This window comes from Scyliorhinus torazame, chromosome 6 (genome assembly GCF_047496885.1).
Source record: "Scyliorhinus torazame isolate Kashiwa2021f chromosome 6, sScyTor2.1, whole genome shotgun sequence".
Classification (NCBI taxonomy): domain Eukaryota; kingdom Metazoa; phylum Chordata; class Chondrichthyes; order Carcharhiniformes; family Scyliorhinidae; genus Scyliorhinus; species Scyliorhinus torazame.
The window spans coordinates 135,275,816-135,300,748 of record NC_092712.1 but is presented as its reverse complement, the minus strand read 5'-3'; the positions used below and the strand labels follow the sequence as shown (position 1 = coordinate 135,300,748).

At 48.4% G+C, this 24,933-nt stretch overlaps 1 protein-coding gene across 2 annotated transcripts in view; it reads right to left on the bottom strand.

Annotated features, from left to right (window-relative positions):
• LOC140425033 (cullin-1) overlaps positions 1-24,933 on the bottom strand; it is a 177,511-nt gene that overhangs the window by 46,671 nt on the left and 105,907 nt on the right. For both annotated transcript variants that reach the window (XM_072508821.1, XM_072508822.1), the window contains exons 12-16: positions 24,608-24,656; positions 6,475-6,606; positions 4,693-4,810; positions 4,168-4,244; positions 3,923-4,054 (exon numbers count right to left, since the gene is read on the bottom strand). In XM_072508821.1, coding sequence (XP_072364922.1) covers positions 3,923-4,054; positions 4,168-4,244; positions 4,693-4,810; positions 6,475-6,606; positions 24,608-24,656 — 508 coding nt within the window. The remainder of the gene's footprint in view (positions 1-3,922; positions 4,055-4,167; positions 4,245-4,692; positions 4,811-6,474; positions 6,607-24,607; positions 24,657-24,933) is intronic.

Sequence of the window (24,933 nt, the reverse complement as noted above, 5' to 3'; positions counted from 1 at the left end):
TGAGCCCATCACTCAAACTGGGTAGTTTGCAGAATTATCATCCAAATGAAACCAAGCCAGCATTAATATTTCTGCACAATTCCTTAAGCCCTTCAACGGGTACATAATGGCACCTGTGAACCTTTGACAAGGTTTGATGGATCATTTTCACAGAACACCTTCCACGTACTACAGCAGTGAACAGAGTTTGTCACAGAAGAAAAACAAGGAGATAACATTCAGTTACATTCCTTTGACAGCATCATAATTTTAGGATATTGCCCCCATAACTGTAAAAAGCATATCTGAACCAGTAGTTGGGTTTCAAATATACTCCCTGCCCTGTTTCCACAATAGGCTTATTTAAAGTGCACTAAAGCATGTTCTACTTGTTTCATTTAATCGGTTTATTGTAATTTCTTTGGCATTGCTCCAATGATGATTTATCATTCCACCTACACAATTTCATCTCTTGTTTGCATTTTTGGTGTCCTATTCAATCCCTAGCTAATCTGAGGGAGGGGGACACATGGGGCTGGTGAGGGAGCAGTAGCATAAACAGCTGAATAGATGATCTCAATGTTAGCGACAAAGAAATCTATGAGTTCCTCACATTTTCTTCATAGACGCATAGAAATTACAACAGAACAAGATATTTGTTCCAACTGGTTCCATGTTAGCATTAATGGTTTTGCTAGGGATAAGGGCAAGAGTAAGCATCATGTTTTTTTAATAGTAGGCTGACATTAACACTGCTATGAAGTTACTGTGAAAAGCCCCATTAGGAAGAAGTTGAGCAAACTGATGGCTATAAAAAATATTGTGGCACATGAAAATCCACTCTACATTTGCCCGTTTTAATGCTTTTACTCCTTTTCACAGATAATTTAAGATTCAAGATTACTGAGCATAAAGCAATCCAGGGACCCTGATCTCTATTAATTTTGATTTTCTGACAAGAGGCGGTGGTTGCGTAGTGGTAATGTCACTGGACTGGCAGGTCTAGCAACTCAAGACTGGACATCCATGAGGTGCCGTGGGCCAGAATTGTACTCAACCACGAGCTTCAACCTCATCACCTGGCACATTCCACACTTTACCATTACCATTAAGCCAGGGGATCAACCTTGGTTCAATGAAGAGTGTAGGAGAGCATGCCAGGAGCAACACCAGGTGTACCTAAAATTGAGGTGTCAACCTGGTGAAGCTACAACACAGGACTACTTATGTGCCAAACAGCATAAGCTGCAAGTAATAGACATCTAAGCAATTCCACAACAAACGCATTTGATCCAAGCTCTGCAGTTCTGCCACATTCAGCCATGAATGGAGGACGACAATTAAACAATTCACTGGAGGAGGCTCCACAAATATCCCCATCCTCAATGATGGAGGAGTCCAGCACCTCTTGTGCAAAAGACAAGGCTGAAGCATTTACACCAATCTTCAGCCAGAGGTGCTGAGTGGATGATTCATCTCGGTCTCCTCCAGAGGTCCCCAGCATCATAGATGTCAGTCTTCAATCAATAAGATTCACTCCACGGGATATCAAGAGAACAGCCAAAGGCACTGGACACTGCAACGGCTGTGGGCCACGAGAATATTCTCATAATAGTACTGAAGATCCAGGGGCTGGTTTAGCACAGTGGGCTAAATAGCTGGCTTGTAATGCAGAACAATGCCAGCAGCGCGGGTTCAATTGCCGTACTGGCCTCCCGAACAGAAGCCGGAATGTGGCGACTAGGGGTTGTTCACAGTAACTTAATTGAAGCCTACTTGTGACAATAAGTGATTATTATTATTATAAGATTTGTGCTCCAGAACTTGCCTCACCCCTAGCCAATACAGTTGCAACACTGGCATCTCCCGGCAATGTGAAAAATTGTCCAGGTGTGTCCTGTACATAAGAAACAGGACAAATTCAACCCAGCCAATTACCACCCCATCGGCCTACTCTCCATCAGTAAAGTGATGAAAGGAATCATCAAGTGCTCTCAAACGGTACTTACTCAGCAATAACTTGGTCATGGATACTCAGTTTGGATTCCACCAGGATCACTCCTCTCCTGACTTCATGCCAGCCTTGGTTCAAACATGGACAAAAGAGCTGAATGCCAGACTGAGGTCAGAGTGACTGCCCTCGACATCTTGGCAGCATTTGACCAATTATGGCATCAAGGAGCCCTAGCAAAACTCGAGTCAAGGGACTCAGGGGGAAAATTCTTTCGCTGGTTTGAGTCATATTTAGCACAAAGGAACATGGTTGTGGTGGTTGGAGGTCAATCATCTCAGCTCCAGGACATCACTGCAGGAGTTCCTCAGGGTAGTGTCCTAGGTCCAACCATCTTCAGCTGCTTCATCAATGACCGCGCTTCCACCATAAGGTCTGGACAATATCCAGGCTTAGGCTGACAAGTGGCAAGTTACATGCCGCAAAAGTACCAGGCAATGATCATCTCCTACAAGAAAGGATCCAACCATTGCTCCTGCGACTTCAATGGCATTACCAGAGCTGAATCCCCCACAATCAACATCCTTGGGTTACCACTGATCAGGAACTGAACTTGACTAACCATATTAATACCGTGGCTACCAAAGCAGGTCCAAGGTCCTACAGTGAGTAAATCACCTCCTGACCCTCCCCACCCCAAAGCCTATCCATCATCTACAAGGCACAAGTCAGGAGTGTAATGTAATACTCTCCACTTGCCTGGATGCAGTTCCAACAACACTCAAGAAGTTCAACACCATGCAGGACAATGCTGCCCGCTTGATTCCTACCCTTTCCACAAACATTCAATCCCTCCACCACTGACGAACAGTGGCAGCCATGTGTACCATCTAGAAGATGCACTGCAGGAACTCACCAAGGTTCCCTCAGCAGCACCTTCCAAACGCACGACCATTACCATCTAGAAGGACAAAAGCAGCAGATACCTGGGAACCCCACCACCATTCTTGGGCATTCCACTCCAAGTCACTCACCACCCTGACTTGGAAATATACTGCCGTTGCTTTAATTCTGGTGATGCAAATTGATAATATTGTTTACAATGCTCGACAATAAAGCAGTAATTATTTTCTGTAATATAAATAATTTCTTTTATATGTGTTTACAGATGTAAGTGTATGACTATTTACCATTATCCAAAGTAATTAAAGTCACCACTTTAGTCCAACCAATACTTAGCGTTCCTCGGATGCTGTTGAAGGAGGTAAATAGAGGCGCATGCCATGTTTAGAGGCGCAATATATAACAGAGCAAGCTTACCTCCATTAGAGCAAATTAAGTTTAAGTTCTAATGTACAACATTTATACAAAGGAACATAATGATTGAAAAGTTGCTGATGGCAAAATTATGCATTGCTCGTTTTTTTAAAACACTATTGGTACGTCATATTACTTGTGCAACACAAGTACATTTGCATGCTGTGTTGCATACGAATAACAGTTTGCATGAGAAAATATACCATTCTGTCTTCAGTTCATACATACAAATAATTTCTATCTTACAAATGTCACTGTTAACTGTCACAATTCAAAATTTATCACACTGACATCAATTATGAAGTTAATTTGATGATACAAAAAGGAGATTGCTGTGTCAACCTTTGTCTCAATTCAAAACTTAAGAACTTTCCGGACTTTAATCAATGATAAAGTGGGGACTGGCCGTGCTAAATTGTCCTTAGTGTCCAAAATTGCCCTTAGTGTTGGGTGGGGTTACTGGGTTAAGGGGATAGGGTGGCGGGCGGTGTGGGCTTGGGTAGGGTGCTTTTACCAAGAGCCAGAGCAGACTCGATGGGCCGAATGGCCTCCTTCTGCACTGTAAATTCTATGATTCTGCACCTTATTTGAATAAATTAATTTTATTTTCTTTCCTCAATTTAAAACATGACAGCTATTGAAAATTGATTATGTAAAAATTGTTACACATCTCACCTGTAAAGTATATCGGTTCTTGAAGCAGTTTGTAACTAACTCTCCTTTGGACAACTGATAGAGCCACGTCAATTTCCGACCACTGTGTCGACTAGCATAGAATGCTGTGAATCTCTGGTAACTACGTTCCAACTGAAGTAATACAAAGCTGATGTTTATTCAATGAATTTTATTAACTTCTATTATTACATATGAATCATTTGTAATAGTATGCAAAATAAATAGGAAACATATATCAAATTTACCTCAGATGGGAGTGCAAATGTGCAGGACTGCTGAAAAGGCCAAGAACCGGAACTCAAAACCTGAATACTGAAATCCACTAGGGAGAAGAAGAAGAAAAAAAAGCCCTTTTCAAAATGTAATCATATTTTTATGATACATTTGTTGAATCAAAACATCAAACCACATCAAGGCTGAAAAGAACAAGACAAATTAAGAAGAAATAATAGAAGTATGCAGGCTCTGAAATTTTGCTGGTGGTATGTTAATGTACAGTTATACTTGACTGGAATTCCTCCTCCATTATAACAGAAACAGCAATCCACCTAAAACAAATGGGTTAACCCTTTTACTATAGCCAATGCTGTGAGAATCAGGCATATCCAGAAGTCACATTGTCCCTGACAGAAGTTTTGATAGTTTATGGTAGGTACTTAGTTTATGGTAGCTATTTAATATAGTGCTGATATTTAAATAACCTGTCATTACCAGGAAAATGCTATATACATCCCTTCAACCTGATAAGACTATTCACAATTTATACTTACAGTCTAGAGGCTCAGAATTAGACAAATGCTTTTTGAATTGTTCATTCAAGTCTTTGCTCACACCAATATCTTGAAACATACGTTGGAGTTTAGAGGTATACTCAAAGCCACAGGCTTGCTGAAATATGAAGAAAAAACTAATCAGGTAATTGAAATTCAGCTCAAGTGTTTTGATTAGATCATAGAATTTACAGTGCAGAAGGAGGCCATTCGGCCCATCGAGTCTGCACCGGCTCTTGGAAAGAGCACCCTACCCAAGGTCAACACCTCCACCCTATCCCCATAACCCAGTAACCCCACCCAACACGAAGGGTAATTTTTGACACCAAGGGCAATTTATCATGGCCAATCCACCTAACCTGCACATCTTTGGACTGTGGGAGGAAACCGGAGCACCCGGAGGAAACCCACGCACACACGGGGAGGATGTGCAGACTCCGCACAGACAGTGACCCAAGCTGGAATCGAACCTGGGACCCTGGAGCTGTGAAGCAATTGTGCTATCCACAATGCTACCATGCTGCCTTATTAATGTTGAATAAAATGCTTTCTGGGCAAATCTGCATATTCTGTAGAAACTGTTAACACTTAATTAAGCTCAATTAAATTCTTATTTATCCCAATTAAGTCTGCAGCCTGGAAAACAAAGGAGGCAAAAATGAGTGGAATTGTGCTGGACAACGGCATGGAGGAATCTCTCAGCCAAGTCATTGTGCAGCAGTAAAGAACAAATGTCATCCCATGCTATTCATGTGTGGAAAGTTACAAAGTTTGCCTTAATATTTCAAAGAAATTCCCAGTTTGAAAATAGTTTTGGCTGCTCACGAAACAATGTGCTATGTAACTGCAAACCTTTATTTTGCCTCACTGTCACTTTATAGAACACACAAACTGTAACATTGATTCGATTTTCAGAACAATGTAAAAACAGAAACCAAATAGTCACCAATAGCCTGCCCCCTCGAAGTTGGGGGTAAGGGGCAGCACGATAGCATAGTGGTTAGCAACATGACTTCACAGCGCCAGGGTCCCAGGTTCGATTACCGGCTTGGGTCACTGTCTGTGTCTGCATGTTCTCCAGTGTCTGCCTGGGTTTCCTCTAGGTGCTCTGGTTTCCTCCCACATGGCCCGAAAGATGTGCTATTAGGTCATTTGAACATTCTGAATTCTCCCTCAGTGTACCTGAACAGGCGCCAGAATGTGGCGACTAGGGGCTTTTCACGGTAACTTCATTGCAGTGTTAATGTAAGCCTACTTGTGACAATAAAGATTATATTATAAAACAAGAGCTTCACACACCCATACTCAGCTCAGCAATGTCCCACCACTTGCATCTTTACTAAATGACTTTTAAAAAAGCCGATGAAGTCTAGGCTCTTGTAATGTCTCAATTAGTAAATTAAGCACCTCCTGGGAAAATGAGCCAACCAAAGAAAATCCAGATCACCCACTGATCTTTGCGGAGTTGGCCAATCTAAGCCAGAGTGGCAGGATCTATTTTTTTTTTTAATTATAAAAAAAAATTTTTTTCCCAATTAAGTGGCAATTTAGTGTGGCCAATCCACCTAACCTGCACATCTTTGGGTTATGGGAATGAAACTAACACAGACATGGGGAGAATGTGCAAACTCCACTCGGACAATGACCCAGGGGCGGGATACAAACCCGGGTCTTCAGCGCCGCAGTCCCAGTGCTATCCACTGCGCCACATGCTGCCTGCACGGCAGGATCTATTAATGGAAAACAAAACTACAAACCAAATTTAAATTAACTCCCACCGACCTTTAGCTTGGAGATCATGCTGGCTTCTGCATCATCACTAGCACTGTTCTGATGAACCAATCTCTTTGCTAACATCTTGGCATAGAACTTCTGGAATACATCTTTGTCTTCAATATATTTAAAGACCACCATCTGAAAATCAAACAATCCAATCAAAGTGTTTAAAATATTACAAACGGATGTAAATTTATCGCAGCAGGTATAAAGTAGGTACATAAGGGGACTTCCGGGTGCGGCGATGACCAGCTGAGTCGCACGTTTCGGCAGCTCCCGGTGAAACGGACTTTTGGGCTCTTGATAGGAGCCCCAACGGCAATTTTGACGGCTAAAAACACTGTGCGGTAAACCAGAAGGGAATCCCCCCTGGATACGGATGAAAAAAGGAGGAGAAAGTGGCCGGATTGCAGTGGATCCTTTAGAACAGCGGCAAGGAAGGCAAGCAAAAACCAAGATGGCGTCGGAAGGTGGCAGTTTAACATGGGGCCCTGAACAACAAGAGTTCTTGAAATGCTGTGTGGAAGAGCTCAAAAAGGAAATGAAGAAAGAGCTGTTGGCCCCGATACTACAGGCGATCGAAGGGCTAAAGGAGGAACAAAAGACCCAGGAGCGGGAGCTTCAGGTCGTGAAGGCAAAGGCAGCCGAGAATGAGGACGACATACAGGGCCTGGTGGTGAAGACGGAGACGCATGAGGCACATCAGAAACGATGTGTGGAAAGGTTGGAGGCACTGGAGAACAACGCAAGGAGGAACAACCTGAGGATTCTTGGTCTTCCTGAAGGTGCGGAGGGAGCGGACGTCGGGGCATATGTGAGCACGATGCTGCACTCGTTAATGGGAGCGGAGGCCCCGGCGGGTCCGTTGGAGGTGGAGGGAGCATACCGAGTGATGGCGCGAGGACCGAGAGCAGGAGAAATTCCCAGAGCCATAGTGGTGAGATTCCTCCGTTTTAAGGATAGAGAAATGGTCCTTAGATGGGCAAAGAAAACCCGGAGCAGTAAATGGGAGAACGCGGTGATCCGCGTTTATCAAGACTGGAGTGCGGAGGTGGCGAGAAGGAGGGCGAGCTTTAATCGGGCCAAGGCGGTGCTTCATAAAAAGAAGATAAAATTTGGAATGCTGCAACCGGCAAGACTGTGGGTCACATATCGAGGGAGGCACCACTACTTTGAGACGGCGGATGAAGCATGGACTTTTATTGTGGAAGAAAAACTGGAATGAGCGGGTTATTAAAAAGAACGTTTGAACAAAGTGGTGGGGCGAATGTGCGGGGTTAAAAAGGAGGGAAAGAGGAGTTTTATGCACTAATCCTGCGATGTGGTAACTTTTCTCTCTTCCACAGGTGGTGATGGGGGGAGGAGGGGAGGTGGAGGAGATGGGGCGTTGGCCATTGGGGGCGGGGCCAAGGGAGAAGCGCGGGCTTGGTTCCCGCGCTATGATAATCATGGCGGGAATAGAGAAGCAGGAAGGAGGGGGCGTCGCACGGTGCGAGCCGAGGTCACGTGGGGAAGCCGAGGTCGGCCAGAGTTTGCTGACTTCTGGGAGCAACATGGGGGGAGTAATTACGCTAGCGGGGGGGGGGGGGGGGGGGGGGGGGGCGGGGGGGGAGAATTACTGGGTTGCTGCTGCTGGGGAGAGGGGGGAGCTGGTATGGGAGGGGATGGGCAGGGGGGCACCGCCTGGGGGAGATACAGCTGCGTGGGAACCGGGTGAGGAGCTGGAAAAAGGGGGTGGCTAATCGACATGGGGGGGGGGGGGGTAGGAAGCCCCCCAACCCGGCTGATCACGTGGAACGTGAGAGGGCTGAACGGGCCGATAAAGAGGCCACGGGTACTCGCACACCTTAAGAAACTTAGGGCAGATGTGGTTGTGTTACAGGAAACGCACCTGAAACTGATAGACCAGGTTAGGCTACGCAAAGGATGGGTGGGGCAGGTGTTCCATTCGGGGCTAGATGCGAAAAACAGGGGGGTTGCTATATTAGTGGGGAAGCGGGTAATGTTCGAGGCAAAGACTATAGTGGCGGATAACGGGGGCAGATACGTGATGGTGAGTGGCAAACTACAGGGGGAGACGGTGGTTTTGGTAAACGTATATGCCCCGAACTGGGATGATGCCAATTTTATGAGGCGGATGCTAGGACGCATTCCGGACCTAGAGATGGGAAAGCTGATAATGGCGGGAGATTTTAATACGGTGTTGGAACCAGGGCTGGATAGGTGGAAGTCCAGGACTGGAAGGAGGCCGGCAGCAGCCAAGGTACTTAAAGATTTTATGGAGCAGATGGGAGGTGTAGACCCGTGGAGATTTAGCAGACCTAGGAGTAAGGAGTTCTCGTTTTTCTCCTATGTCCATAAAGTCTACTCGCGAATAGACTTTTTTGTGCTGGGAAGGGAGTTGATCCCGAAGGTGAGGGGAACGGAGTATACGGCTATAGCCATTTCGGATCACGCTCCACACTGGGTGGACTTGGAGATAGGGGAGGAAACAGGAGGGCGCCCACCCTGGAGAATGGACATGGGACTAATGGCAGATGAGGGGGGGGGTGTCTAAGGGTGAGGGGGTGCATTGAAAAGTACTTGGAACTCAATGATAATGGGGAGGTCCAGGTGGGAGTGGTCTGGGAGGCGCTGAAGGCGGTGGTTAGAGGGGAGCTGATATCAATAAGGGCACATAAAGGGAAGCAGGAGAGTAAGGAACGGGAGCGGTTGCTGCAAGAACTTTTGAGGGTGGACAGACAATATGCGGAAGCACCGGAGGAGGGACTGCACAGGGAAAGGCAAAGGCTACATGTAGAATTTGACTTGCGGACTACGGGCACTGCAGAGGCACAATGGAGGAAGGCACAGGGTGTACAGTACGAATATGGGGAGAAAGCGAGCAGGTTGCTGGCACACCAATTGAGGAAAAGGGGAGCAGCGAGGGAAATGGGGGAGTGAGGGATGAGGAAGGAGAGCTGGAGCGGGGAGCGGAGAGAGTGAATGGAGTGTTCAAGACATTTTATAAAAAATTATATGAAGCTCAACCCCCGGATGGGAGGGAGAGAATGATGGAGTTTTTGGATCGGCTGGAATTTCCCAAGGTGGAAGAGCAGGAAAGGGTGGGACTGGGAGCACAGATCGAGGTAGAAGAAGTGGTGAAAGGAATTAGGAGCATGCAGGCGGGAAAGGCCCCGGGACCGGATGGATTCCCAGTCGAATTCTATAGAAAATATGTGGACTTGCTCGCCCCGGTATTGACGAGGACCTTTAATGAGGCAAAGGAAAGGGGACAACTGCCCCCGACTATGTCTGAAGCAACGATATCGCTTCTCTTAAAGAAGGAAAAGGACCCGCTAACAATGCGGGTCCTATAGACCTATTTCCCTCCTAAATGTAGATGCCAAGATCCTGGCCAAGGTAATGGCAATGAGAATAGAGGAATGTGTCCCGGGGGTGGTCCACGAGGACCAAACTGGGTTTGTGAAGGGGAGACAGCTGAACACGAATATACGGAGGCTGTTAGGGGTAATGATGATGCCCCCACCAGAGGGGGAAATGGAGATAGTAGTGGCGATGGATGCCGAGAAAGCATTTGATAGAGTGGAGTGGGATTATTTGTGGGAGATGTTGAGGAGATTTGGTTTTGGAGAGGGGTATGTTAGATGGGTGCAGCTGTTGTATAGGGCCCCGATGGCGAGCGTGGTCACGAATGGACGGGGATCTGCATATTTTCGGCTCCATAGAGGGACAAGGCAGGGATGCCCTCTGTGCCCATTATTGTTTGCACTGGCGATTGAGCCCCTGGCGATAGCGTTGAGGGGTTCCAAGAAGTGGAGGGGAGTACTTAGAGAAGGAGAAGAACACCTGGTATCTTTGTATGCGGACGATTTGTTACTATATGTGGCAGACCCGGCGGAGGGGATGCCAGAAATAATGCGGATACTTGGGGAGTTTGGGGATTTTTCAGGGTATAAATTGAACATGGGGAAAAGTGAGTTGTTTGTGGTGCATCCAGGGGAGCAGAGTAGAGAAATAGAGGACCTACCGTTGAGGAAGGTAACAAGGGACTTTCGTTACCTGGGGATCCTGATAGCCAAGAATTGGGGCACATTGCATCGGTTAAATTTAACGCGGTTGGTGGAACAAATGGAGGAGGATTTCAAGAGATGGGATATGGTATCCCTGTCACTGGCAGGGAGGGTGCAGGCGGTTAAGATGGTGGTCCTCCCGAGATTCCTCTTTGTGTTTCAGTGCCTCCCGGTGGTGATCACGAAGGCTTTTTTTTTTTAAAAAAGGATTGAAAAGAGCATCATGGGTTTTGTGTGGGCCGGGAAGACCCCGAGAGTGAGGAAGGGATTCTTACAGCGTAGCAGGGATAGGGGGGGGCTGGCACTACCGAGCCTAAGTGAGTATTATTGGGCCGCTAATATTTCAATGGTGAGTAAGTGGATGGGAGAGGAGGAGGGAGCGGCGTGGAAGAGATTAGAGAGGGCGTCCTGTAGGGGGACTAGCCTACAGGTTATGGTGACAGCCCCATTGCCGTTCTCACCGAGGAACTACACCACAAGCCCGGTGGTGGTGGCTACACTGAAGATTTGGGGACAGTGGAGACGGCATAGGGGAAAGACTGGAGCCTTGGGGGGGTCCCCGATAAGAAACAACCATAGGTTTGCCCCGGGGGGAATGGATGGGGGATATGGAATGTGGCAAAGAGTAGGAATAACGCAACTGAAAGATCTGTTTGTGGATGGGAAGTTTGCGAGTCTGGGAGCGCTGAGCGAGAAATATGGGTTGCCCCAAGGGAATGCATTCAGGTATATGCAACTGAGGGCTTTTGCGAGGCAACAGGTGAGGGAATTCCCGCAGCTCCCGACACAAGAGGTGCAGGACAGAGTGATCTCAAAGACATGGGTGGGGGATGGTAAGGTGTCAGATATATATAGGGAAATGAGGGACGAAGGGGAGACTATGGTAGATGAACTAAAAGGGAAATGGGAAGAAGAGCTGGGGGAGGAGATCGAGGAGGGGCTGTGGGCAGATGCCCTAAGCAGGGTAAACTCGTCGTCCTCGTGTGCCAGGCTAAGCCTGATTCAGTTTAAGGTATTACACAGGGCGCATATGACTGGAGCACGGCTCAGTAAATTTTTTGGGGTGGAGGATAGGTGTGCGAGGTGCTCGAGAAGCCCAGCGAATCATACTCATATGTTTTGGTCATGCCCGGCATTACAGAGGTTTTGGATGGTGGTGACAAAGGTGCTTTCAAAAGTAGTGGGGGTCCGGGTCGAACCAAGCTGGGGGTTGGCTATATTTGGGGTTGCACAAGAGCCGGGAGTGCAGGAGGCGAGAGAAGCCGATGTTTTGGCCTTTGCGTCCCTAGTAGCCCGGTGCAGGATATTGCTAATGTGGAAAGAAGCCAAGCCCCCGAGGGTGGATACCTGGATAAATGACATGGCAGGGTTTATAAAGCTAGAGCGGATTAAGTTCGTTCTAAGGGGGTCGGCTCAAGGGTTCACCAGGCGGTGGCAACCGTTCGTCGAATACCTCGCAGAATGATAGATGGAATGGAAGAAAGAAGGCAGCAGCAGCAGCCCAGGATCGGGGGGGGGGGGTGGGGGGGGGAAAGAGGAGGAGGAGGAGGAGGAGGAACCAGAAGGACTCTCAGGGTTGTTAATATATACTGTATAATATGTATAGGTCGTTGCTACAGATAATTATATATTGGACTGTTAAATTATATTTTTGGAGAGTGTTACTTGTGATAAGGCAGTTGCCAATTAGGGTTAGTTTTCATTTTTGTTATTTATTATTTATTCATTTTCTGTTTATAAAATAGGTCATTGTTATTTGTGTTGTTATAATATTGTGTAAAGGATGCACAATGTACTGTGATGGTTGGCCAAAATTTTTCAATAAAATATTCAAAAAAAAAAGTAGGTACATAAGCGTGTCCAAAGATAACGAATAGCAGAAAAAAAAAATTGCACAGATGGAGAGGCAGTTCTCCAATAATGTTGCAAGAAGGTCATATGACATTAAACACCGCCAATTACCTCCCTTCTAAAAACTTGGGGCCAAAATATCGATATAATACAACAATGGTACAGCCAAGTCAAACTCTCTTGACTCCCTCCAAGCTAAGTCAATGGCCTCCATTGTTTTGGCATCCTCAGAAGAGTCCATTGAGGCAATTTGCACTGCCTCATTAAGAGCAGCAATCCAAGACTCACCTTATTTTCTTGCTGAATGTCTGCTCAGCGCACCTGCTGGGATCTGATCTTGCCAACCTCCTTCCTGAAAAACTCACCCTGTGAATCCTGCCAACATATAGGTTCTTGCTGCCCCTCTCCCCATCTCCCTCCAGAGTGTCTGATCATTGGGAACAAGGCCCTTTCCATTCATGAACTTTTTGCTTTTTGTGGATGAATGCATTAACATAGTGGTCTTGATGGAAATTTGGCTGTGGGTCATTGACGTTGAGGGGCAGGTTTAGCACAGTGGACTAAACAGCTGGCTTGTAATGCAGAACAATGCCAACAGCGCGGGTTCAATTCCCGTATCGGCCTCCCCGAACAGGTGCCGGAATGTGGCAACTAGGGGCTTTTCACAGTAACTTCATTGAAGCCTACTTGTGACAATAAGCAATTATTATTCTAATACTTCCCCACCAAGTCACATCTTCTCCCACTAAGATCCCCATGGTGGTGATATGGCTGTTCACTCATTTGATTGTCTTCCTTTTCCTCTGGCACTTTCTCCAGCTTTGAGCATTAGCCAGTGTTCCACTCCTGGGGGCAATTCTCCAGCCACGTTACACCCGGCGCGAATCCTGCTATGTTGGGAGAATTGTGGGAGAGTGCCAAAACAGAATTTGCACCGAACGCAAATCAGTTTCCTATTCTTCTAGCCCACTCCAGCTGGCGTGATCAGGGTCCTCTATTCGGAAGTCCTTCTGAGAAAGACCAGGCTCTCTGTCTGCTTTTTTTCTGCTGGTCTGTTGTGAAGGCCTTCCTAGAAAAACAGGTGCTCTCTTGGACTTCTTTTTTTATATGGAGTGCTTTCTAAAAAGAGTGTAATTGGACAGCTTGTTTTAGATTGGTTCTTTTTCAACCTCGGATGCCTGAACAGCATGCCTGCACTTTTCTACTATAAAAGCAGCTGGCAACACTCCGATATTGACGTGCAATGGTTCCTCAATGAGACCCTTCTTGGAGCCACTGTTGAAAGCACTGGATAAATGGGATGACCACACCAGAGGGACTTGGAGGCCTTTGTAGCTCCAGGTAGGTCAGCAACTTGGCTGGACAGCGCCCTGGCACTCTCCCTTGACACCGTGGAAGTGACAACCTGGCAGTTGGGGAAGGGAGCTCTAAGCAGGCACCAGACCTCACTCAGCCAGGAATCAACCTTAGGACTTACAGCGGCGAAACTATGCCAAATACGTGGCCCGTTAAGAGGGGGCCATTGCATATAACAACCAAGAAGCAAGAGAACGGCTCCTGATAGTAAAAGAGCATGGGCCTAGTGACTGACTCAGGAAAATTCAGTTGAATTGGGGTGAGGTAAAGAACGCCTGCAACGCTCGCCAACACTAAGAGCATTCAAATGGTCATTGGATAGACATATGGACGATAAGGGAATAGTGTAGATGTGCTTTAGTGGTTTCACAGGTCGGCGCAACAACGAGGGCCGGAGGGCCTGTACTGCGCTGTAATGTTCTATCCTGAGGTTTTCAAAGATAAACTGGGTACAATGCGGGGCATTACAGTTAAATGTTTCTTAGATCCTCAAGCTACTTCTTGCTTTTTCAAACGGAGGACAGTGCTCTACGCAATGAAATGCAAAGTGGAGGAGTTGGAGCGGCTGCAAAGGCTAGGAATCATTGAGCCCAGTCAGCTTTCACGTTGGGTGGTTAAATGTTCTTGTTGGGATTACAAACTTATCATTCATCAGGTTTCCAAGCTGGACGCTTACCCATTGTTGAGGGTAGAAGATTTTTCAACCCTTGCAGGAGGCAAGATGTTTTCAAAACTGGACGTGAACCAGACCCATCAATAACTCATGCTGGTGGACAACGTGAAGCAGTATGTGACCAGCAACATGCATAAAGGGCTGTTCAAGTATAATAATTTGGTTTTTGACGTATCTCCAGTCTAGCGATCTTCCAAAGGATGATGAATAACCTGTTACTAGGCGCTTCTCATGCTTCACAGTCGACTTAAATGACATTTTAATTTTGGATAAGACTGAGGAGCATCTCAGCAACATGGATCAAGGTTTTAAAATGTTTTCAGAGGCACGACTGCGTCTGAAATGGAGCAAGAGCATTTTTCAGGTACTGAGCATGCAGTATCTCGGCCACAGAATCACTGCACAAGGCTCATTTCTATTGGAAGAGAAGGTTCGAGCGATTAAGGAAGCTCTGGAGCCCAGGAATACGGTCAAGCTCAGGTCATTTGTAGATCTGATAAACTATTATGGAAAGTTTTTGCCAGGCCTGTCCAGTGTTAGCTCTGCTGTACCTACTTCTGCACAAAGAAACAAAATGGAAGTGTCTGCATAGAAAAAGCCTTTCAAAAGGTGTTTAAGTGCCACTGTAATCGAAAAATCTGCTAGCCAATTTTCAGCCAGACAGGGAATTTATTCTGTTGTGTGGTGCATCGTCCTGGTATGGGGGCAATCGGCGATGACTTTCTCACATAATGGATGACTGATCTGAAAAACCCATTGGCTTTGCACCCAGAACACTGACAAAGGCTGAAAGGGGATGTTCACAGTTGGACAAAGAAGGTCCAGCTACTTTTTTTCAGTAAAAAGATTCCATCAGTGCCTCTATAATCTTTCATTCACCAAATGTACTGACCACAAACCATCGATAAGCCTTTTCAGTGGTCAAAATGTATTCCTACCATGGCCTCTGCAAGAATAGATTCTAAGTGGTTAGAAGTATACATCATGAGCAGCATCACAGCTCCTAATATCATAGAGAAGATACGCCAAGTCTTTGCAACTCATGGGTTACCGGATTTTCTCGGTTCTGATAATGGTACAACATTTATGAGCAAGTTGTTCCAAGAGTTTATGCAAAGGAATTGTGTACTGCGCCTTTTCATCCGCTCAAATGGTTTGTCTGGCAGAGCGAGCCGTTCAGACATTGAAGGAAGGATTGAAGAGGATGGCAGGTGATACTTTAGAGACTAACCTCTTGAGGTTCTTATTTCACTATTGTATCACACCACTAACAACTACCGGACTCTCACCAGCTGAATTATTGATTGGTAGAAGGCCAAAGTCTCACCTGGATCCGCTACATCCAGATGTCAAAGCAAAAGTGGGGATGAGACAAGAAAATCAGAAGGAGAGACATGATTATCATGCTAAGGAGAGATATTTTAACCCAAATGATTGTGTTTATAATCAGGAATTTTGGTAGTAACCAGCATTGGCTACCTGGAGTTATTCTTTATTTAAATAAATTTAGAGTACCCAATTATTTTTTTCCCAATTATGGGGCAATTTAGCGTGGCCAATCCTCCTAACCTGCAGATCTTTTGGGTTGTGGGGGAAACCCACACAGACACGGGGAGAATGGGCAAACTTCACACAGAGAGTGACCCGGGGCGGGAGCCAACCCAGGTCCTCAGCACCATAGACGGCAGTGCTAACCACTGCCCCATTGTGTCACCCTTACCTGGAGTAATTCTCAACCAAAATGGTCCAGTATCTTTGGTAGTGAAATTGAACAATGTGAATTGTTCGCAGGCACCCAGATCAGATCAGTCTATGCCATGACTCAGACAGTAAAAGTTCCAGATAATACATAGAAGGATATGCGGCTGTGAAAATTCAACAAAAATGGGACTAAATACTAAAGAGCTGGTCATTGACTTCAGGAAGCAAAGTATCATACGCACCCCTGCCTGCATCAATGGGGCGGAGGTGGAGATGGATGACAGCTTCAAATTCCTAGGTGTGCACATCATCAAAAATCTGTCCTGATCCGCCCACGTCAATTCTACGACCAAGAAAGCACAACAACGCCTATACTTCCTCAGGAAACTAAGGAAATTCGGCATGTCCACATTTACTCTTACCAACTTTTAAAGATGCACCACAGAAAGCATCCCATCTGGCTGCATCACAGCCTGGTATGGCAACTGCTCGGCCCAAGACAGTAAGAAACTACAGAGAGTCGTGAACATCGTCCAGTCCATCACACAAACCGACCTCCCATCCATCGACTGTCTACACCTCCTGCTGCCTTGGGAAAGTGGGCAGCATAATCAAAGACCCCTCCCACCCGGCTTATTCACTCTCACAACTTCTTCCATTGGGCAGGATATACAAAAGTCTGAGAACACGTACTAACAGATTCAAAAACAGCTTTTTCCCCGCTGTGACCAGACTCCTAAATGACCCTCTTATGGGCTGATCTGATCTCGCCACACATCTTCTCTACCGAGTAACACTCCACTCCCGTATGCTTCACCCGATGCCTCTGTTTATAAAGTCTCATATAGCAGATTACCATGTAAAGTTAAAGCACATAGAATTACGGGTAGTGTCCTGTGATGGATAAAAAGCTGGTTAGCAAACAGGAAGAAAAAAATTGGAATAAATGGGTCTTTTCTGATTAGCAAGCAGTGACTAGTAGGGTACCTACAGGGATCGGAGCTAGGATCCCAAATGTTCACATGATATAGTAAAGATTTGGACAAGGGAACTAAATGTATTATCTCCAAATTTGCAGATGATACAAAGTTGGGTGGGAGGGTGAGCTGTGAGGAGGATGCAGAGATGCTTCAGCGGGAGTGGCATATGCATGGCAGATGCAGTATAAGGTAGATAAATGTGAAGGTATCCGCATCGGTAGCAAAAATAGGAAGGCAGGTTGTTATTTGAATGGGTCATGCATCAGTCGCTGAAAATAAGCGTGCAGGTACATCAGGCAGTGAAGAAGGCAAATGGTATGTTTGCCTGCATAGTGAGAGGATAGGAGTATACAAATAGAGATGTCTTACTGTAATTGTATAGGGCATTGGTGAGGCCACACCTGGAGTAGTGTATGCAATTTTGGTCTCCTTATCTGAGGAAAGATGTTCTTGCTATGGAGGGAGTGTAGGGAAGGTTTACCAGACTGATTCCTGGAGTGGCGGATTGATGTATGAGGAGAGACTAAGTCCGCTAGGATTATATTCGTTGGCATTTAGAAAAGTGAGGGGGGGGGATCTCATAGAAACTTACAAGTGGGCTTGAGACAATTCACACCTCTTTAACCTGGGGTTACCCCATCTCTGGATCTGTAAAGATTTAATCACCTGCTAATGCTCGCATTCCTAGCATTGTTTGGCATCTTTGAATTTGTCTATATATGTGTTTCTGGAACAGACCTCTTCATTCACCTGAGGAAGGAGCAGCGCTCCGAAAGCTAGTGACATCGAAACAAACCTGTTGGACTTTAACCTGGTGTTGTAAGACTTCGTACTGTGCTCACCCCAGTCCAACGCCGGCATCTCCACAAAATTCTAACAGGATTAGACAGGGTAGATTCAGAAAGAATGTTCCCGATGGTGGGGGAGTCCAAAACTAGGGTCATAGTTTGAGGATAAGGGGTAAACCTTCAGGACGAAGGTGAGGAGAAATTTCTTCACCCAGAGTGGTGAATTTGAGGAATTCATTACCACAGAAAGCTGTTGGGGCCAAACGTTGTGTAATCTCAATAAGGAATTAGATATAGCTCCTGGGCTAAAGGGAATCAGGGTATTGCACTTGATGATCAGCCATGATCATAATGAATGACAGAGCAGGATTGAAGGGCTTAATGGCCTTCTCCTGCCTCTTTTCTATATATGCTTCTATGTACCACAGGCGCAAATCAAAAGGACTACTTTGTCTTGGATGGTACCAAGCTTTTTGAGGGTTGTTACAGCCACACCTATTCAGGTAATTGGAAAACATACCATCACACTCCTAACTTGTGGTTTTAGATGGTAGAGAGGCTTTGGCGAGTCAGGTTGAAAGCCTGCAGAATACGGTCTCTGACCTGTTCTAGTAGCTACTGCATTTGTGTGTTTGGTTTAGCTGAGTTTCTCATCAATGATGACATCCAGAATGCTTATGCTGGGGATTCATGATAGCAGGCCATTGAAGATCAAGGGAGGGTGGTGAGCATTCTTTGTGGTGCAATTGTTGTTTGCCGAGACTTCCGGTTGCGGCTATGCGGAGCTAGGTCGCACATTCGGCGGCTCCCGCAAAAACGGACTTTTGGGCTCTTTTCCGGGCCCCAAACGGAACTTTTTCGACGTTTCCCGGTGTGGGAAGGAGTCTACAACAGCTCCCCGTCAGTATATGGCTTCAACTAGGAGCGGGGCGACACAAAAGGTGGTGGTGCACCCGAAGAAGGTGCGAGGGAAGAAGGACAAAATGGCGGCAGGCGGAGACCAAGCAGCGTAGATGCAGTGGGCGGAGGAGCAGCAGGAGGGTATCCAGCGCTGCTTCAGAGAGATTAAAACGGACCTGCTAGAGCCGATGAAGGCTTCTATTGATAAGCTGCTGGAGACACAGACGGCCCAGGGAGTGACAATCCGCGAGGCTCGACAAAAGATCTCCGACAACGAGGACGAGATCTTGGGCCTGGCGGTAAAGGTGGAGGCGCACGAGGCGCTCCACAAGAAATGGCAGGAGCGGTTCGAGATGGGGAATCGGTCAAGGCGGAAGAATCTGCGGATTCTGGGCCTCCCGGAGGGGCCTATGTGGTCACCATGTTGAACTCGCTGATGGGAGCGGGGTCCTTCCAGGGGCCCCTGGAGCTGGAGGGGGCTCATATAGTGCTGCGGAGGAGGCCCAAGGCTAACGAGCCTCCGCGGGCGGTGCTGGTGCGGTTCCATCGGTTCGTCGATCGGGAGTGTGTGCTCAGGTGGGCCAAGAAGGAGAGGAGCAGCAGGTGGGAGAACGCGGAGGTTCGGATATATCAAGACTGGAGTGCGAAGGTGGCAAAGAGGGCCGGGTACAATCGAGCGAAGGCGGTGCTGCACAGGCAGGGGATGAAGTTTGGCATGTTGCAGCCGGCACGACTGTGGGTTGCCTACAAGGACCAGCACCATTATTTTGAGTCTCCGGAGGAGGCGTGGGCCTTTGTTCAGGCCGAGAAGTTGGACACAGATTGAGGGTCGGGACAGGCGATTGGGGACTGCGGTTGATCTGCTATGTTTATTTTTGTTTCGAGGGGGGGGCCTTTGTATTGCTCCGGGTTTCTTTTTCTTTGTGTTTTTTCCCTTTTGGGGCGGTGAGGGTGGCTGGAGCAGGTTGGGCACTGTTTTGGTTGGGTTGGTCGGGGGAGCTCTTGGAGGGGAGATGGGGCCTCGCGGGGGAGGGGGAGGCCCGAGTCAGGGGGGAGGGGACCGGGCCTGTAAAAGGAGCTGCGTCAGAGGTGGCGGGGCCTGGTAGGTGGAAAGCGGGGCTTTTTCCCGCACTGAAGACTGGAGAGGGTGGGGAAGCGAGGGTTGTTTCCCGCGCTTAGAACAGAAGGGGGAGGGGGAGAGCCTATGGATGGGGACGGGAGAGGAGGGTGTGCCACACAATGGGAGGAGTCGACGGAGAGGCGGGAGTGGCCGGGGTCAGCCGACTTGTGGAAGTGCAATGGGGGGGGGGGGAAAGAGTAAATCAGCTAGGATGGGTCCTAACCAGGGGGGGGGGGGTTGTCGAGTTGCTGCTGCTAAGGTCAAGGAGGAGCTGGAGCAAGTGGAGGGGGTCGAGACGGGGGTATGCCGCTGTGGGGAACGGGGCGGGTGTGGGCGCGTGGCTGGCCGAGGAGGGGTCATGGCTAGTCGGCGGGGGAGGGGGGCAGGTAGCCCCCTGATCCGGCTGACAACCTGCAATGAAAGGGGACTGAATGGGCCGGTTAAGCGGGCCCGAGTGTTCGCACACCTGAAGGGGCTCAAGGTGGATGTGGTTATGCTTCAGGAGACACAGCTGAGGGTGGCAGACCGGGTAAGATTGAGGAAAGGGTGGGTAGGTCAGGTGTTTCACTCGGGGCTGGATGCCAAAAATCGAGGGGTGGCGATCTTGGTGGGAAAGAAGGTGTCGTTTGAGGTGTCGAGCATTGTGGCAGATAATGGCAGCAGGTGCATAATGTTAAGTGGTAAGTTGCAGGGAGAGAGAGTGGTACTGGTCAATGTGTATGCCCCGAACTGGGACAATGCGGGATTTATGCGGTGTATGTTGGGTCGGATCCCAGACTTGGAAGTGGGGGGCCTGATAATGGGGGGAGACTTTAACACGGTGCTGGACCCGGCATTGGATCGCTCCAGGTCTAGGACGGGTAGGAAGCCGGCGGCGGCTAGAGTGCTGAGAGGGTTTATGGACCAGATGGGAGGGGTGGACCCTTGGAGATTTGCAAGGCCGAGGGCTAGGGAATTTTCATTCTTCTCACACGTCCATAAGGCTTATTCCCGAATCGACTTTTTCATCTTGAGTAGGGCGTTGATAGCGAGAGTAGAGGATACTGAGTATTTGGCAATAGCCATTTCGGACCACGCCCCGCATTGGGTGGACTTGGAGATGGGGAGGAGAAGGACCAGCACCCGCTGTGACGCTTGGAGGTGGGGCTGTTGGCGGACGAGGTGAGCGAGCGGGTCCGAGGAAGTATAGAGAGGTACTTGGAGACCAACGACAACGGGGAGGTCCGAGTGGGGATGGTATGGGAGGCACTGAAGGCGGTGGTGAGGGGAGAGCTGATCTCCATTAGGGCCCACAAGGAGCGGAGGGTAGAGGGAGAGGCTGGTGAGGGAGATGGTAAGAGTAGACAGGAGGTATGCGGAGGAGCCCGAGGAAGGATTGTTGAGGAAGAGGCATAGCCTCCAGGCCGAATTCGACCTGGTGACCAGGAAGGCGGAGGTGCAGTGGAGGAAGGCCCAGGGGGCGATTTAAGAGTCTGGGGAAAAGGGAAGCCGGATGCTGGCGCATCAGCTTCGGAAGCGGGACGCAGTTAGGGAGATCGGGGGAGTTAAGGACAGGGGAGGGAGTGTGGTGCGGAGTGGAGCTGGCATCAATGGGGTCTTCAGGGATTTCTACAAGTAATTGTACCGATCCGAGCCCCCACGGGAGGAGGGAGGGATGGGCTGCTTCCTGGACCAATTGAGGTTTCCAACGGTGGAAGAGGGACTGGTGGCGGGATTGGGGGCCCCAATTGGGCTGGAGGAGCTGATCAAAGGGATAGGAAGCATGCAGGCGGGGAAGGCACCGGGGCCGGACGGCTAACCGGTCGAATTCTATAAAAAATATATGGACCTGTTGGGACCGCTGTTAGTTAGGACCTTCAATGAGGCAAGGGAGAGGGCCCCCGACGATGTTCCGGGCACTGATCTCCTTGATCTTGAAGCAGGACAAGGATCCCCTGCAGTGTGGGTCTTACAGACCGATTTCCTTGCTAAATGTAGATGCCAAGGTGCTGGCGAAGGTCTTAGCCACGAGGATTGAGGATTGTGTGCCACAAATCATCCATGAAGACCCAGACGGGGTTTGTGAAGGGGAGGCAGTTGAATGCGAATGTGCGGAGGCTTTTGAACATTATCATGATGCCAGCGAGGGAGGGGGAGGCGGAGATAGTGGTTTCGATGGACGCTGAGAAAGCCTTCGATAGAGTAGAGTGGGGGTACCTGTGGGAGGTGCTGAAGAGGTTCGGGTTTGGGGAGGGGTTTGTCAGGTGGGTGAGGCTGTTGTATGAGGTCCCGATGGCGAGTGTGGCCACAAACAGGAGGAGGTCCGAGTACTTACGGTTGCACCGAGGGACGAGACAGGGGTGTCCCTTATTCCCCCTGCTCTTCGCACTGGCGATTGAACCCCTGGCCATGGCACTGAGGGAGTCAAGGAACTGGAGGGGGTTGGTGCGTGGTGGGGAGGAGCATAGGGTGTCACTTTATGCGGACGACCTGCTGCTGTATGTGGCGGACCCAGTGGGAGGAATGCCGGAGGTAATGAGGATTCTTAGGGAATTCGGGGACTTTTCGGGGTACAAGCTCAACATGGGGAAGAGCGAGTTGTTCGTAGTTCATCCAGGGGACCAGGAGAGGGGGATTGGCGAGCTCCCACTAAAAATGGCGGAGAGGAGCTTCAGGTATCTGGGAGTCCAGGTGGCCAGAAGCTGGGGGGGCCTGCATAGGCTTATTTCACAGGGCTGGTGGAGCAATTGGAGGAGTTCAAGAGGTGGGAGGCGTTGCTGCTGTCCTTGGCGGGTAGGGTGCAGTCAATCAAAATGACGGTGCTCCCAAGGTTTTTGTTCCTGTTCCAGTGCCTCCCCGTGTTTATCCCGAAGGCTTTTTTCAGGCGGGTTAACAGGAGTATAATGTGGTTTGTGTGGGCGCGAGGGACTCAGAGGGTGAGAAGGGTGTTCCTGGAGCGGAGTAGAGATAGGGGGGGGACTGGCGCTGCCCAACCTCCGTGGATACTACTGGGCCGCCAATGCGACGATGGTGCGCAAATGGGTGACGGAGGGGAGGGGGCTGCATGGAAGAGGCTGGAGACGGCATCTTGTGTGGGTACGAGTCTGGGGGCGCTGGCAACGGCGCCGCTGCCGCTCCCTCCAAGGAGGTATACCACAAGCCCAGTGGTGGTGGCTGCCCTCAAAATTTGGGGGCAGTGGAGGCGGCACAGGGGAGAAGTGGGGGCCTCGGTGGGGACCCCACTACGGGGAAACCACCGGTTCGCCCCAGGAAGAACAGGTGGAGGCTTTGCAGGGTGGCACAGGGCAGGGATATGAAAGTTGGGGGACCTGTTTGTGGACGGGAAGTTCGCGAGCCTGGGTGAGCTGGAGGAGAAGTACGGGCTCCCCCCGGGGAACACCTTCAGGTACTTACAGGTAAGGGCGTTTGCCAGACGGCAGGTGGCGGAATTCCCGCGGCTACGGCCACACTGTACAGGACAGGGTGCTCTCGGGGCGGTGGGTGGGAGTGGGGAAGATCTCGGAAACTTACCAGGTGATGCAGGAGGAGGAGGCCTCGGTGGTGGAGGTAAAAGGTAAGTGGGAGGAGGAGTCGGGAGAGGACATTGAGGAAGGGATGTGGGCAGACGCCCTGGGGAGGGTGAACTCTTCCTCTTCGTGCGTGAGGCTCAGCCTCATACAGTTTAAGGTGCTGCACAGGGCACACATGACCGGGACAAGGATGAGTCGGTTTTTTGGGGGTGAGGACAGGTGTGTTAGACGCTCAGGGAGCCCAGCAAACCACACCCATATGTTCTGGGCATGCCCAGCGCTGGAGGAATTTTGGAAGGGCGTAGCGAGGACGGTGTCGAGGGTGGTAGGATCCAGGGCTGGGGGCTTGCAATATTTAGGGTGGCAGAGGAGCCGGGAGTGCAGGAGGCGAAAGAGGCCGGAATTCTGGCCTTTGCGTCCCTGATAGCCCGGCAAAGGATTCTTCTTCAGTGGAAGGATGCGAGGCCCCCAAGCGTGGAATCCTGGATCAACGATATGGCGGGGTTTATTAAGTTGAAGAGGGTGAAATTCGCCTTGAGAGGGTCGGTACAAGGGCTTTTTAGGCAGTGGCAACCGTTCTTAGACTTCCTGGCAGAGCGATAGACATTGGTCAATGGCAGCAGCAACTTTGGGGGGGGGGGGGGGGGGGGGGGGGGGGGGGTGTCACTTTACTTTTTTGTTTTTGTTATTTATACTGGAGGGTCTGAGGGGTTGTATATACTTGTTGTATTAAGTCGGGGTGTTACTGTTAATCTATTATTTATGTACAGGGGGGGGGGGGGGGGGTATGGAGGGTTGTTTTTTTGGACTGTGTTTTGTACTTAACCCTGTTGGGTTTCTTTTTCATTTTGTGATTGATATTTTATGAAAACCCTTTAATCAAAATTATTATTATTTTTTTTAAATAAAAAAATTGTTTGCCACTTGACGGTTCAATCAGGATATTAATGAGATCCTGCTGCATGCAGGTCAGGTATCCTAAACAATTAACGCTGATTGATCAGATTGGGTAAGGGGGGATAATGAAGATTTTTAACACTGACTTTCCTTACAAGTTGTATGGATAGTTTCAAATTGCTGCACCGCTTCTGAAGATAAAGCAACCTCGAAGGAAAATAGCAAAACTAACCAAACCCATCAAGGATAAACAAGTCTTTCTAAAAGTAGCGACTGTTTAGCAATACTCACCACTTGATTAAGTGTATCTTCAAGCTCAGCCTCTTCAGGATTCTTGGAACTATAGAACACAAATTAAAATGTTTGTTAAACCATACACAACACTTATCCATTTTATGTAACATTGGGGCAGCATTAAAGTATGTTCAACTAAACGGAAATTAGTACTCTAGAAATACTGTAGGAATCAACGATACACTTGTAAGAGTAATTTTTGACTATTTAGTTTGCTGCTATTTCTTTTATTTTGTTCTGTGGATCAATAATTGGGAAATGCTTAAAGCTGAAGATCTTAAGTGTATCAAAACCAGCAACTTGTTGCTAAAAGGACTGAGGAT